A 16,338-nucleotide genomic window follows, 5' to 3' on the forward strand; every position below is an offset into this window, starting at 1 on the left:
GTACTTGCCACAAGTTTCAAGTGTGAAACTGCTCCAGCTAACGGTACCCTCGTTGTTGAGTTGGCTCGGATGTACAGAGGACATCCTTAAGGCACAGGATGCTTGGAGCTCTGGCTATCTGGAATGTGGTCCGTAAATATGTGGCAAGATGGATGCTTTGTTTTTTCCTCTTTTTTGCTGTTAAGTTTACTTCTGAAAGAAATGTGTTTTCTACTCATTGGCTAAGTACAGAACACACAAACTCTGAGCAGTGAAAGCCAGGATGAAACAATTTCAAGATGTCCTTTGAGAGCAGCTTTTTTACTGTGTGTCACTTCAGCTCTGCCGGTACGGCAGTAAAGCTGCACTGGTGCATCCTCTCTGAGCCCCCAGAGGGTTGTCGTGCAGTGTGCTCCAGGGAAAGGCTAACACAGCAGCACTGGTGGGTGTTGCCTGCACAGCAGGAGGTTGGACTAGATGATCTCTGGAAGTCCCTTCCAGCCCACGTGACTCTGCAATAGTGTTACTATACACTACATTTCCAAAAGACTTGAAAAGGCAACACGGTAATTGTTCGCATTTTGTTGTCATTGCTGTAACCTAAAATATGCACCAGTTATTTTGATATGAAGCATTTTTCCCTTGACTACTAGACTTTTTCTAGGTTTGAGCATTTTAAAGATATTTGTTTCCCTGTTGGTTTTTTGTTTTTTAATCAAAAAAAAAAGCACAAAAAATACCATTACTAAAACACAAACTGAACTTACTGCATTGTCCATGGAGAAGCAAACATGATTAGATCCTAAATGTAGGCTGTGAAACTCAGTCAAGAACTATTTGTTGGTCATCTCCACCTGCCTGAAGCTTAAGCTTCTTTGCTTTTGAGTTAGAACCACAGTTAGGCCGTTTATGTTCCTGTGAATTCTTCACTGTTGAATCTTGGATAGTCTTTGAAACAGTCTGAGCATTTTCTCTGCTTCCTTTCAAATTTGAAGATTGAGATGGTTTGTCCTGTAAGATATAAACAGTCCTATTAAAATTCTAACATCGCTTTCCTTTTTCAGTGTTCCCACATAAGAGAGAAGATAATTAGATCTATTTTAAATCCCGTTGAGTGTATTACTATGAAAAATATATTAAGCAGATACCAAACTATTAAAATAAACTATAATGGAAAAAGGTATCTATATAGCAAGTCAGTGCAGATATAAATACCTTGCAAACACTTTTCTTGTTTGCTATGCCTTGTATAGTGATGACATGTGCCTCATTTTTCAGAAGACTTGCTTTTGGTCCTATCTTCAGGTAGGATATTGTAGCAAATGCTGTGAAGCTGAAGTCTTCCCTGCATAAATTAAATCAGTATTGTAAGAGAAGGTTGGAAACAAAGACAGGCAAGACCATGCAGGGGAAAAATGGGACACATTAATCCTTCTGATGGCTGTTCCTAATAGCAGCTTGACTCTGCTTTATCTATACAAGTGGATAGTCGCTTAATTTAGAGAGAGTCTGGCAAACACTTAATCTAGTTCAGTTTGTGGACCTTTACACACACACACGTGTCAATCTGTTGGAATACATGGAGGAAAATGAGGATCAAACCAAGTCATCTGCTCTCCCCTTAAGAGTGTAAAAAGTCAGCTGTACAAACAGATGCCACAAAAAATTTAAGACAAAAATAAAGGGATTAAATATTTGATTTGTACATATTCTTGGAACTTCTAAAGCTATATGAAAAGACACGCCACATACCTTACAGACAGCCAGTTTACAAAAGAAGCACTGTTATTTTCACTATGCTTTCTTTAAATTTCTGCGTACCACTTTCCATGTTAGCCAGACTGTCCTGACTTAGACTTCATCTGGGCAAGCCCATTTGCTTTGCTTAGCCATGGAATGTAAATGAGACTCTGTAGCAAACTTCTCCAAAACGAAGCCTGCTGCAAATTTGAAAGTTAACCTGAATACAGAAGACCTCAGCTTTTTAAAATTGCAAGAGATGCAGCATTTCAAATGTTCCTCCAACTTTTGTTTTGACATTTTTGAAGTAGAAATATAGTAATCTTTTGAGTTTTTTTTTTTAAAGACGTCAAATACATCTAAAATAAAGGCTAACAATGAGACTACAGAATGCATCCATTAACATTATTCAGAATTAACACAAGAGTGAAGAAAAAATGACTACTAGATGATCTTACATACTTCAGATACTGCTGCAGCAGTAAATGGGCAATAATTCTCTCCAGTTCCTCCCGAGGGTGCTTTGGTGGAGTAACTTCAGCCACCCTGAATTTTGATACACCTTTCCCAGACCACGCATCGATTAATTTCAGTGGGGTGAGCTTCTCACTCATGTTTTCAGCTTGCTCAAGTATCTTGATTAGATCCTTGTAGTATCCCGTTATATCCATTTTCTCACATGCTACAAATAAAAGTGAACTAATATTTAAATAGCAAATTATTTACAGGTATTTAGATAGTATCTACAAATACCTTAGGCATACACATATATATGAACTTTTATGTGTATATCTATAAATAAATAAATGTATAACAAATTAAGCTGTAACTTTCTGTCTGTCAAATTAGGATATATTTGTATTCAAACTTACATTTATCTTTTTACTTCATTATTAGAACTCCACTCCTGCAAACATTTTTACATGTATTAAACATTACAAACCACACAAATTATTTCAAAGAACCATTTACAAAGCATAAAATTTGTAAGGTAGCTACTATGTTACTCTGCTGCTGGATTCCTCTTCCTCACCCATAATATTTATTATGGAAAGAATGGAGAGCAAAGAGGAATTGAAGAATATAAGCAAGCCATTCTTCACAAAAATGAGACAAGAAAAAAGTATTAATTTCATTATACAAATTAGCTTCATCATGACTAATTATTCCAAGCACTAACACATCCAGGCAGTACATGCTTCTACTGCCTGATCATATCATGGCACAGAATTACCCAATTGCCTCCTCCAACATGAAGAATTAAGTACTGAAAAACTAGTACTACTGCTAGGTTTCCTCAGACCTGGCTTATACATCAAAAGGCCCTGGGGGTAAACCAGCAGTAAACAAGGTATGTTTCAACTATACTTCCATGCATGGTTCCTGTAAGTCTTGGGTACAAGCCAACTCCATACTCTACTCAACCTCTGATCCCAGTATAAATTTCAACTAAGCTCCATTTCCAACTAGAAGTTAACAAGACATTGTTACTTGTATGATTTTGCAAAACAGTTTAATTATATAAATATAACTAACTGTACAAAGAAAAAAAAAAGAGGTTATATATGTTTTCTCTACTTTACAGCCCCAAAAAATGTACAAAGTCTAATTATGAGAACAGCTCTGAATACAGAGTTGTTCCTAAGTTTTTCAAGTGCTGATCACTACATTATCCAAATGCTTCACGACAGATATGAGGTATGAGGAGATGGTATTTTCTACATATTACAAGAATTCACCTGTTACTCAAAGAAATTTAAGGTGGTTTTGTGTGTCCAAGAGAGATGCCCAAGACCAACCTTTTCTCAGCACTCTATTCAGAGCTTTCTCACTTTGTATGGGATTTCCTATGTCCAAACCACAGCTCTCCCTGAGTAAGTGCAGCAACAGATACTTTGTGCATCTTCAGAGACTTAGAGCTTTCTGGATGGGTACCAAAAATTACATTTCAAGAAGCCAGTGAACACCCATGAAAGTGTAATTTAAGCTAGCTACCCAACACTGCCCAAGGTATTTGTAGGCAAAGCAGCAAAAGACCTTACATCCTAAAATGGCATTCTGCTGAAAACCATCCTCCCTTCCTATTGCAGCAGGTCTTGTTTCAGCTTGTCTCCCAAGTTCCCTCTACACCTGGCCAATATGCCTTTCCTCTTATGATCCCAACTTTCTTCCAAAGGAAGAGTGCACACTGGACACACATTGTGCTGTTAGGGCTCACATGTGGCAAAATCCTGAATTAGTGTGCTCAGTTGCTCTGCACAAATGTCATGCACGATCCTGACACAGGTAGGTCTCATGAGCATGCAGCACTGAAATCCTCCGAGATTTTACCAGGCAAGTTGTAAAAGGACATGTGCAAACTGTGCCTTCTCAGAACTGAAGTGTGAACAGTTTGGCATGCAGAGAGCAAGAGGCTCCTTCTCAAAATAATGCTTTCACACATAAAAACACCCCTGAAACAAACTCCCAACACATACCAGAATCTTTTTAAAACAGTTAAGCCAATCTCCCCCTTGCCCCAGCTTCACTTTTGGGAACAGGTGAACGGCTGAGCCTGAAAGATACCGAAGTGTTTGGCCTCAGGCAAAAAGCCAAACCAGAAAGTATCGTGCTAAACATCCTCAGTTTGGCAACACTAAGCTACCAAAAACTGATGTTCATAACAAAAGTTGAACCTTGGAGACCAGCGGTATACAAGCAAACTTTACTGAAGTTGCTCACAGTTTGTCTAAACTAGGTATTTCTTCAAGCCAACCTTCTCCACTTCCCTCCATCCTTGGCTATAAAAAAATTTACTTACAGTTCTCTCTACAGCAGTTATCACACATTCTGTTGCAGTTTGCAGAATCCCATACTTCATCAAAATGATGGGCAATGAGGACCCGGCGACACCTCAAAGAAGAGGGCAAAAGAGGGAGTACAGAACATAAATGTATACTCCTGTGTCATAAATCATGAAGTGGCAAAAAAAGGTCCCCTAGGACAGCTCATATCTCAAAACAAGCTTGAAGAATTATCTCAGGAAAAAATAAAAAAAGCAAACACTGCAATACTGCATTCCCTGTCAGTTACACTAATAAGAGTAACTAGCTTTCAACAATACTAAACATTGCTGTAAGAAGAGTTTGGTTAAAGCAGAAAGCACATATAATCTGCAATTCCAACAGAATGAAAAATCATAAGAATACGAACTAATTCTTAGACTGAAGCCAACAAAGGAGGCCAATGCATGAGTCGTCCACAACATAAATACAAGTGTTTTCCATCAAGTATTCAACACAACTCAGTGCAGCAGATGAAGCATTAAACACACGCAGATTCCTGTATGGCTGTGAAACACGGGTACCTTAGAGCAAAAAACAAAGCATTCCTGTATTTGCTCTGAATGGGATTTGAAATCCAAACACTGTTTGATGACAGATATTTTATTTCAAAATAACTGCTTTCAGAATTTCATCCTGAAGCTGGCAAGCAACACACCAACATTCAGTTGTGTGCAAGAGTATACACATACTGAGCAGACAAACCACAGACTCCAAACTCAAGACTGTTACAATAGTAGTGCTTCTATAGTATGGTCGGGTTGTTTTGTTTTGGTGGTGGTTTTATGGGGTTTTTTTGTTCAGTGCTTTTTTTTTTTTTAAATACCTTCTTAAAAAAAAAAAGAAAACAAAACCCCAACAGAAGTAGCCTAATTATTTGTAAACTAAGCAACCAAGCCATCACAGTAACTTACTTGTTCATATTCTGGCAGTAAGACACCATATCATACAGCTTCTCTTGCCCTACATTTTCCATCACTACCATTGAGCTGATTCTGAATATATCTCCAAAACCGTAATACAAAATGCAGTCAGCTTTTTGGTCATCTCTACCTGTAATGCATTTAAAAAAACCAAAAAAATTAGCCTCTAAACTTTAGATGAGACTTACTTTAAGTATCGCATTTTCTGGTACAAATTCCACTCTTATCTGCATGGGCTTCTGGAGCCCCTATATAGACAGTGCTTGACTGTAACAGAATATCAAGCATAACATATTATCCGCTAGAACATAACATGATACAGACTAGAAATAAAATAGATTTAGAAGAGTCTTCTAAAACTACAGGATCAAGCAAACTGAAAATACTACACAATGAAGATTTTTATTCTTTCACGACTAAAATAAAATATTAGTGTCATGCAGAAAGTCAGTGAAATCACCATTTTCTCACCCTAATACCTCTTGGAAAATCCTAGCCAAATACATCTTGAAGTCTAAGTCTTATCTGACCAAAAGACATTGTGAGCTTCAAATACTTTATTAGGTATTAATGGTAATAAATAGAGAATTAGGTATGATTTCATTAAATATTCCACTTAAAATCAACTGTGTCTTCTACAGCTGAACTTCGATCACATCTTCCTTCCTGTTGCCCACCCCTCCCAGTGATGTGCTGATGGGTGCCCTCCTGCTGTATACAAGATCCAGAGAGCAGAAAAGGTTTAAAAAAACCTAAACTTTGAAAAAGTTTAACATATAACAGAAAGGAACTACTTCACTTGGCTGGGCAGTCAAGGGGAAAAAGGAAGGTTTCACAAGCCAAGTTCAGGCAAATGAGCAGCAGGGCTTAATTAATCAACCCCCGCCCAAAAGAATTTAAATCAAGTTATGAAAAAGAAATACAGACAAGCTTGCTCTAATCACCTCAAGTTGATAAACATCGTGCAACAACTATTTCAGCACCCATACGGCCCTTGTCTCTCTAGTGTAAGCAGATGCCAACACCCACAAACTTTGATGACCATTGTATTTCTTAGGCCAGCATTAAGGCCAATTTCTATCATACAGGCATAGTTAAAATCTCAACCAGTTGCCCCTCAGAGTCCTTAAACACAGATTTGATTCCGTCTTTGAAAAAGTAGTAATGCACAAGACCAAAAAACCCAAAACAAAACACCACAAAACCTTTAAGCTGTAACAACTATTTAGTGCTGCTATACATTGATCAATCCTTGAAAATTCCCTGCCTCAGACTCCCCATCCTACTTGTATTTCTGTGTCCACTGAAATGCATACAGAGGGGTAAGACATCATCTAGAGACAACCTGAGCAAATCACGCATCCCAGTTGCTATGCAAAGCAAAACAAAATAATCCTTTCTGTAACATACATTTGATAAGTCAATGTCATGTTATGACATTATTCTGGTAAGCCACAGATGTCACAAAAATCAAGTAATTAAAAAAATGCTGAGCAAAGGTCTAGGTACTTCATTATTCTTTGCTACACTGCAGCAGAGAGGCCCGAGATCATGAATGTAGTTTAAATTTGCTTTGAAGTATCCTTACAGAGGCAGAGCGGCATTATACACTTTGGAACCTGTCTCAAAGACAAGACACTTCGCACAAATGGCTGAAATCGAAGTACAATTGTATTGGTTTAACAGATGCAAATGGCTACTTTGCAAAAGCCATTTCCTACAATACCTGCACGTCCACTCTCTTGGTAGTAGTTCTCCATGGATTTGCTCATAGAATGATGAATTACAAACCTCACATCAGGTTTATCAATTCCCATGCCAAAAGCAACAGTCGCCACTACAACCTGAAATAAGATTAAAAAAACATCAAGGTACCAAAACACAATTTGTTTAAATGAGACATAAGTCTATGAAAAGTATCGACTTAACCTGGATTTGATTTGCTGCCCATCCTTTATGAACTTTGGTCTTATATTTAGCATCCATGTTTGCATGGTAGGTCCCTGCCTTGATTCCCAGTTTCTGCAAACTCACAGTAACTTGCTCAGAATCCTTCTGAGAAAAACAGTAAACGATTCCTGCACAAGAGTGAAAAATGACTTATTGTAATGTCGTAAAAAAACCCCACAAATCTGAAATCCCCAATTCTTAAAAACAACTTCGACAATTTTATTAACTTAAAAATAAATAAATTTTAAAAAAACCCAGTAAACGATCTTTGTGCCTATTCAGTCTGCAGTATTGGCAGCCATGAATGGAACTTCAATTATCAGCTTTGACTTGCAGGCTAAAAAGAAAATATGGGTGCCAATCCACATAATCATGGAAGTACTCTATTACTGTTCAAGGAGGACGATGGTTATTAATGCTTATGTAAAGGAGTGAGGAGTGCTGTTCCTTACGACATCTATCACATCTCACCTGAGGTTTACAGATAAATCTGCTTTTTGTCATTAGTCAGTCTGGGCTAACTCAAGGATTACACACAAAGCCATGTAATTTGTGGTCATCTTAGTACAATTTGTACTCGGGGAGCTGCTCACCACAGCCACAGAGTTCCACAGCAGAGACAAGGGCAAGACTGCTGCTCTGGAAAATTGGGTTCTGTTGCCTTTGTAATATAGCTCTCCTCTTTAATTGCACTACATAATTTACTGACTACACAAAGTCCAACTTTTACAGTTCTGCTTTCATCACAAAAGCACAATTCACCCCACCACACACCCATTCTGACCATTGAATAATACACAAATCTTATGATCAAATATGAAAAAAAAGTGTTAAGGATAGTAAGTTTCCTGACACATAGATACTAAATGACATACACGTAATTTAAGAACATACAGATAACCTTTTTTGAGCCTTGTTTTTACAATCTTAAAAATTGCTATTATTCTTATCTATATAAACATTGTTTTATATACATCGACATTACATTTCACTACTTCAGAAGATATAAGTAAACTGTAAAGACATTTAAACACTATAGAACGAAAAGAGTAATTATTCAAGGTATGGATCTTATTAAATTTCATTTCTTTTAATGCCAGATGCTTAATGTATGATGAAGGTAGAATTTCTCTACATATTTCAGGATCACTTGTAAACATCCCTGTAACGCTTAAGGTTATAAAAAAATATCATGCTTCTTTTTGGTTTTGTTTACACTTTTTACCTGAGAGTCCTTTGTATCTTCCATTAACGATCTTAACTATGTCCTCAATGAAATCTTCATTATTTGAAGGCTTATGCCGAACCTCAAAAATATAATATACACATGCCAGAGAGTTCCTCAAGCAGGCACACAGTCTGTCAAACAAACCTATTATTCTACCTCTTCCAGTACAATAAACACAACTATTCTGCCATTTAACCAAAATTATTATATTCTCTTTGCATACAGTCAGATCACATCTCAAAAGTCCATGGCGGGCAGGGGGGGATATCACAAGTTTTCCCATGAAGAACAATAAAAGAAGCCGTGGCCAAACTGAAAATATCATACCTCACAATAATTCACAACTTTTTGTAATCATATTTGACATATTTTCCAACAGGCTGTAGCAGTTTGAGCCTGCTACCTCTCCCCTGTACACAGTCTTACCTGCTAGGCCTTGCTCACAAACACAGAGCAGCCCAAGTTCCTCTGCAGCTGACAGCAAGTTCAGCAAGATGAAGTCACAAAAGAATATCATCATTCAGTTGAAAAGATATTTATTATTAAAATGTATAGTTGAAAAATCTATTCTAAAATTCATCAACTGTAACTTACAGAAGCTAACAAGACTGCGATGCAGTCAAACAACAGGTAGTAAGACATACCTCATAGTAAAGATTGGGCCGGTTGAAAGAAGCAGTAAAGGTAATGCAGTTCTGAACATGCAAAATTTTCTGAGCATCCTTTAAAACATGATTTGTAGCAGTTGCTGTCAATCCAATCAAGGGAGCATTGGGAAACTGTCTTTTCAAGATACCAAGAGACTTGTAGTCTAAACAAGAAAACAAAAAAGGGAAGGAAAAAGATTTCTCATACCACAGATCCAAAGTTAAAAAAGATATTAACGTAAATAGCATTCAATGGAGTAATACTGCAATAGATGTTATTACTGATCAATTTACCACAAAACTAATTTATACATCCAAATCAAGTAATCAAAACAGATGCTTTCTCTTCTAATTGAATTTTACAGAAGCAGCCAAAATTCAGAAGGCAAAACATATTGAAATAGAAGTTCTTCAAAAGTTAGAAAAATAAGTGGCATCACATTAACCAACATTCAGGTTACTTTGCAGGTCTGTTTTTACAAACAGCTTTTCAGCAAACATGGCTTTGCTAATAAACAAGCAATATGGAATTTGGATACATAGGCCCGACTGTATTAAGGAAAGATTTTAAAGGCTCAGCGCTAACAATCCTTTGCTGCCTTAAAACAGAAATGAAGCCAGAGGTACATACCCAAATTCCATGTTGTCTGTTTAACTGGCATGGCTTTTTTGCTCAGACACCACTTTTTAACAAAACTGCAAAGGTTGACTTTACAGTTACTATTGCTTCAAACCAGATTTTCTTTCAAAGGCAAAGAAACAGTGACCAGTAAGTCAGAGTCTTCTAAAACTGACAAGACAGGAAACAGGCTAAAGCACACTTTCTTACCCTGCAAGTCAAGGGCATTTGTTTCAACTTGCTTTAGAAGCGATTAAAATTTCTCTCACAAATTTACAAAGTGCTCTACCTCTGTCACCCAGAGTGTTAGGGGGGCAGTATATAGAACGACACTTTTTCATGTAGCAGTAGATTAAAGATGAATGTACTGTCCATATTAAAGATGGCAGCCAAAACTTAACTTTAATTGGAGCTTAATGAAATGAAAATTAATTAGGAGTTTTTCAGAATACTGACAGCAAAATCTACATTGAAATTGCCCTCATTTGCATGAACTTAGCTCCTGACATAGCTCAAGGACATAGCCATTTGTGAACTAAACTTAAAGTCCTTGAGACAACACAGGTACTTGCCATACACTACGTATTTACTTAACACATGAAGAAACCACCTGGCTTTATTTCAGGCCTAACCCGGTATTTATTGATGCCTGAATAATATCGCAAACCAGATTTCTAATAAGCATACCAGGCCTGAAGTCATGGCCCCATTGACTACAGCAATGGACCTCATCTACAGCAATGCGAGCAAGGCACCCTGCTTGATAAGCTTTCTCTAGCTTTGACATGAACATTTTGCTTTTTGCAATCTTCTCCGGGGTCACATAAATGAGCTTCAGTTGTGAATTTCTGTCTAGCATTTCGGTATGAACCCACTTCACATGTTCCTGTTCAAAACAAAAGGACAAATCAGGGGCTAACAAACTAGGACAGCACTAAGCAACTTCAGTATGTTAAGATTCTTAAAAGGTTATTAACAGTGCATAAGGAATAATTAACAGAGACTGATAAACTGTTACATAGTGTTTACCACTACTATAAGTCTTTGCAGAAGATCATTATATATACAATGTTAATTTTAATACTTGGAAAATCTGCCACAGAACTTCGAAAAGGCAAACTACTGAATAACTGTCTTTGCTTCATCATGTGTTATCAGTATATTCCCCATAACCTATGTACCAAACATGCCTGTGGTACTACAAGTATAAAACAATTTCTTACACACAATTGCAGTCTTTATTACTGAGTTTTCAAAGCACTCTACCTCACAGCAGGCTCCAAGTTTGGCATATTGCATCAAGCCACTAACCTATCAAATCCAGTGTCATGTGCAAGTTAATGACCACAGCCTCCTAGTAGTCAGGAAAATACATTTCACTGTAAAAAGCAATTGACTAATAACAGCCTGGGAAATAAGTTGTTTCTTGGCCTCTGGAACAAACAGCTTACCATCCTAAAGTAAGATAAATAATTATATGTAAAAGCCTGCACTGCTCAACATGTCACTAGTGGATAAAAATCACCTACTCCAATCTTCTAAGTCTAGAAACTGAGTAAAAATCTACAACACACACCAGCCAAAGGCACTTCACATCCTCTAAATAGCCCCATGGAATCTATTTATTCCATGAAAGTTTTACATGTGTTCTTGTCATTGAAACAAGAATGCAAGATACTTATTCATGTTATCTGTATCACAGCACATAGCTGGCAAGACACTGTTGATAGAATGGCATTCGCTGATAAAACTGTGCCATTCATTCAGTACTCAGAAACAATACACACAGAGGCAAGACACCAGCACATACACCACAAAAATCATGAAGACTTGGCAGTTAAACATACCTTACTGCTTGAAGCATTTAATAAAGCTGCAGAAATCCCAAGCTGTTCCAAAACCATGAGCTGATCCTCCATAAGTGATATCAAAGGACATATCACAAGTGTAAAACCTGTAACAATCAATCATTATGCAAACTGAGCAGTTCATCTGTCACAAATATCTCCTCTAATACTTTTTACTAATGCATTAGCCCTACTCTGAAGAAACTGCCAAACGTGAGCTTAAGCTTCATATGTAGTAGCAGACTCCCCTCCTAGATAGCTGGTAAGTGATGATAAGCTGGTCACATATGGATACTTCTGATCAACTGCCTGTGACATGCACCTTACCTTAGAATCTAGACCACAAACAACTGAGCTGCAACAGAGTGTAAGAACTAATATACAAACCAAAGAAAGTTGTGTTCACATCTGTGTCATGAGGTGCTAGTTTACCACACAACTAAGCAATGCTTGTTATTGGTAAATTTCGTCCTTGTAGTAAATAACCGTCCACGTAAATGGATGGGTCTTCTTTTTTTAAGAAAAAAACAGCTCAAAAACTGGAACTGGGTATTTATTTTTAAAAATTAATACACAAAGAGTCTCCCAAATAATCTGAAGCTAAAACTTTAGAGTAGAACAGACAAATAAGAAATATCCATACTTTAAGAATTCATAGTCTGTATACTGAATTAAAACAAAGACAAAAGAAAACAGTGACAAACTTTTAAAAAGTTCTTTCAGTGTTTAATAACAAAACATATTGAGAGGAACTAGATATATTATTTACACCTAAAAGGCACATCTATTTTAAAGCTACTGCTGCTTCAGAGAAAATAAAGCAGGAGAATAAAGAAAATATTTTTAGTAAATCTCTCTCTCATACCTTTGCTCTTTTTTCCCCATACCATGATATCAGACACCAATATAATGTTCATTCTCCAAATAACAATAAAAGGGAGACAATAAATCCCATTGCTTATATATGACCTTTTCTTCCCTTACATACCATCAGAACAGACAGCTGGTAACTGATAGCAAAGGCTCTTTCCACCACCTGTAGGCATGACAAGAAATATATCCTTTCCTGCCAATGCAGCGTTTATTGTTTCAAGTTGCAAGGACCTAAACTTCTGGAGTTTAAACTTGCTCTGCAGCACAGTTTTTATCTTCTCATACCATGGAAAATCTGTTAAGGGAAAAAAACCAAACACATTTCATAATGGAGTTTGTTAAAATATAAGAAGGAGGGCAATTTGCATATACAATAACTAAATCTGGAAGCAATACAATTTTAGATCTGGTAATATGTTCAAAGATTCAATAATGGCACACAAAAAGCCTCGCACAACCTGAGTCTGTATACACTGATTTCTAAGGTGTACCTTTGAAAACCCTATGAAATGTAAACACAATCCATGAGACTAAAGGCTCTCATTGCACATAAATGTGAACTAATGCTAAAAACTCACAAGCAGATGAACTTCAAAGTGCTAATGATCAAGTTAACTGATTAGTCCAAAATTAAATGGAAATGAGAAGCCCACCCTGAAAATAAATAAAACGGAGCCCTACAACAGTCTCACTACTAAGTTGCCCAAATGCTTCCCTCATACAAATGCAACGATTACAAATAGTATAATGAAGGCAGGGCTAGCTACTATTTTTTCCTCTGAAACCAAGAAAGGCCTCCCACTGACTTCAGTGAGCTTTGTACAGGGGACCAAATTTAGCTACAGTTCTTATTCAAGATGTACGCAGCATCTGATTGCAAAGATGTTAGTTTTCAAAGCATAGGAGGAGAGAACCAGGCACAAAGTCACCCAAAACAAATAGATTTGTTCAATAGCATCAATCTGCAATTATAAAGTATTGGTATTCTTACACATGCATAACACTTTTATCAAACACAGACAAATATGGATGACACTACAAAATTAATTTCATTTTTAGAAAAGCCAAAAAGGAGGATACATACAGTAGATAAAGGTAGAAACTAAAAATGTATTTCTGAATTGAAAGTGAAGCAAAAGAGGACAGGACAAAAATAATAAAAAGATCTGAATTTAATTTGGCTAGGCATAACATGGCAAAGACGCATGAGCTATCCAGGACTTGAGTTAATGCCTACCTTGAAAGACAGCACTTCTAAAAGAACAGCAGCCCTCACACCACCATGGGGCACTTACCACTTGGACTAACTCTATCATACTAATGTATTCTACGTTACTTTTGGCAGTCAGCATCCATCTAATTTGCATAATTTGGTAAGATGGTGAGGCTACATAACCCACGCAGACACAACCAGTGTCCTACCTACTCAAGCAAGAAGAAACACAAAGACAGCAAGAAGTAACTTTCAGAGTGCAAGACCATTATTATCAAACCCCAATAAGATCCAGAGTAACTATTTTTAGAACATAAACAAACAGGGAATATAAGTATTGTGATATATCCAGACTTACTCCAAGATTCTTTACAGCAAATCAAATCAAGTTGTGACTTTGCAACAAGAAAAGAATAAAAGTAGTTGTAACAGGCCATTCTTGTGATAATTCTGCCCAGAAGAACTCAGATTAGTATTTGGGAATGTCCAGGGAGTTAAGTACAAACACTACCCCGTGTAATTAAGATGGCAGGTCACCCAGGTGAAACAAAATTAAATAGGACAAGATCATTATCCAAACAAAACCCTGTACGAACATATTTCCCCCACTAATTAGTTTACTTTATGTTAGAATATTTGAATTTGACTCTGCAAACCTTTTTTGTTCCACGCCTCAGCTGAGGTTTCATTGTCTTTACTTCCACCTGCCTCCGGGTCTCCTGAGGACTGCTTTATCAGACTCTCTACCCTCATCTTCTTTTCAATAAGTTCCTGCTGCTTATCCACAAGCTCCTGAATTTGCATCTCCACTGCTTGCAGTTCATTTTCAATGGAAACCAGTACCTCCTCTAGCACTGAAGGGAAAAGCAAGGTGAAGGCAGAATAGAGACTACAGTAACATGCTAATCTCTGGTTTAAATGATATTTTATTTAATTCATTGATTAAGGACAATCAAAATTAAACACAAACCAAAAGCATCTAGAGAAACAGACAGCCTGACAGGCCCACCAGTAAGATTGTAGCAACTAATATTGTATATGCCATGTAAAAATACTTAGGAAGGCTTAACAACATATTTCATGTATTAGTAGGTCATATATACACACATATAGTGTAAGTTGTCATCTCTGACACAGTCTTTGAGAGATATGCAACACTATCATTGCCTGCGTCAATTAACAGAGAAAAAATATATTACAATCCAGTTTCTCAAAAGCAGTGCCTCTCCAGAGAAACACCTGAAATAATTTTATTTTCTGCAGATGCACATTAAGCAGTAAAAAGCATATTGCATCTGCCCTGATATTAAAGATGTGTGACAAGGAAGACAATGAGTACTCCAGCCAATTCCAAGGTAAGCACAACATTAGAACATTTTTAATAGAAAGTGTCTACATGTGAGAAGCAACATTGATTTTAGCTAGCAAAGGTCTTCTGAAAGTGGAAATGGGGACATTAGTAAAAAGCAACATTTCATGCACCCAGATCTCCCTTCTGCACAGAACCAGAGGGTCTGCTGAATGTCAACGTTCGAACACAGAGGGCAAAAGCTTTTGTGAACAAAAGCCATTCTTCACATCTGAAAAAAATGAAGAAAATACTCCCCAAAAGCTTGGGTTACGTAAGTGAACCTTTGGCAGGAATTTGCCTCTTTACATCCTAATATGCATCTCTCTGAATTACAGACTGTGTTCTAGAATCTAGTCCCCGGCATTTAAAAGAATAATTAACACATACCACAGCACGCCAGGCATGTACCACCATTTCAGAACCAGGTCAGAAAAGCATCAGAAATGTCTCACTCCCACCCACCTCCCCAAAAGATGAGATTTTGGTCCAAGCATAGCAGATATAATAGTCTACTTATGGAAGCAAAAATGTCTGATATGGAAAAAGATAGCGTCATTACAAATGGCATAAAATGGGGACATTTGTTTTTCTAAATGCCGCTGTTACTCATCAGGAAAGAGTTGAAAGTATTTTAATGTGAAGCATATTTTCAAAATATTGAAAACCAAGTGATTTCCTTGGCAAACTGGCTTTTTAGTTTTTATCTAAGAAACAACAACAAGTTACCCAGTAAAATAACTTTTTCTTCAAATCTGAAGGATAACAACACAGACGCCACAAACTCTTCTCTGCATGCATTACATTCACACAAATAGCAATTAGTAACAGCAGGTGATCATGTCTGTTAGCTAAAAGATAGCAAAATTAACATATTGAATACCAATTTGGGATTACCTGCAACAGCTGCCATCTTTGGAGATCAGGGAGTGTTATCCTTCGGTGATCTTACTTAACCAAGTAACTGTCACTAAGAATAAAATAAATTTTAAAAAAAGAAAAATTATTTCATGAGTAATCCTCTAAACGTAGAGCAAATGTACTGCACGAGATTCTTCATTAATATAGGAGGTGTTAATATAACAGTTTGAGTACTAGTTCATTTAATCTGCCTATATAAATATGACCAACTAGATGGCAACACTCTTT

At 37.0% G+C, this 16,338-nt stretch overlaps 1 protein-coding gene across 1 annotated transcript; it reads right to left on the bottom strand.

Annotated features, from left to right (window-relative positions):
- Nucleotides 1-569: 569 nt before the first annotated feature.
- RECQL (RecQ helicase-like) lies at nucleotides 570-16,102 on the bottom strand. Its single transcript, XM_010283102.1, has 14 exons — nucleotides 16,087-16,102; nucleotides 14,498-14,695; nucleotides 12,744-12,923; nucleotides 11,756-11,862; nucleotides 10,596-10,794; nucleotides 9,287-9,453; nucleotides 8,640-8,721; nucleotides 7,394-7,542; nucleotides 7,191-7,308; nucleotides 5,456-5,594; nucleotides 4,520-4,611; nucleotides 2,182-2,401; nucleotides 1,195-1,324; nucleotides 570-990 (listed from the first exon to the last, which is right to left on the bottom strand). Exons 1-14 carry the CDS (start codon nucleotides 16,100-16,102, stop codon nucleotides 802-804), a joined length of 1,986 nt encoding a protein of 661 aa, XP_010281404.1. The 3' UTR covers nucleotides 570-801.
- Between the last annotated feature and the right edge of the window lie 236 nt (nucleotides 16,103-16,338).

Source organism: Phaethon lepturus, unplaced genomic scaffold (genome assembly GCF_000687285.1).
Source record: "Phaethon lepturus isolate BGI_N335 unplaced genomic scaffold, ASM68728v1 scaffold11240, whole genome shotgun sequence".
Classification (NCBI taxonomy): Eukaryota; Metazoa; Chordata; class Aves; order Phaethontiformes; family Phaethontidae; genus Phaethon; species Phaethon lepturus.

Coding starts and splice junctions, on each gene's coding strand:
- RECQL (XM_010283102.1), bottom strand. Junction 12,924..14,497: donor TGAGGCGTGGAACAAAAAAG/GTTTGCAGAGTC, acceptor TTCCCTTAACAG/ATTTTCCATGGTATGAGAAG. Junction 7,543..8,639: donor AAGATACAAAGGACTCTCAG/GTAAAAAGTGTA, acceptor ACTCTTGTGCAG/GAATCGTTTACTGTTTTTCT.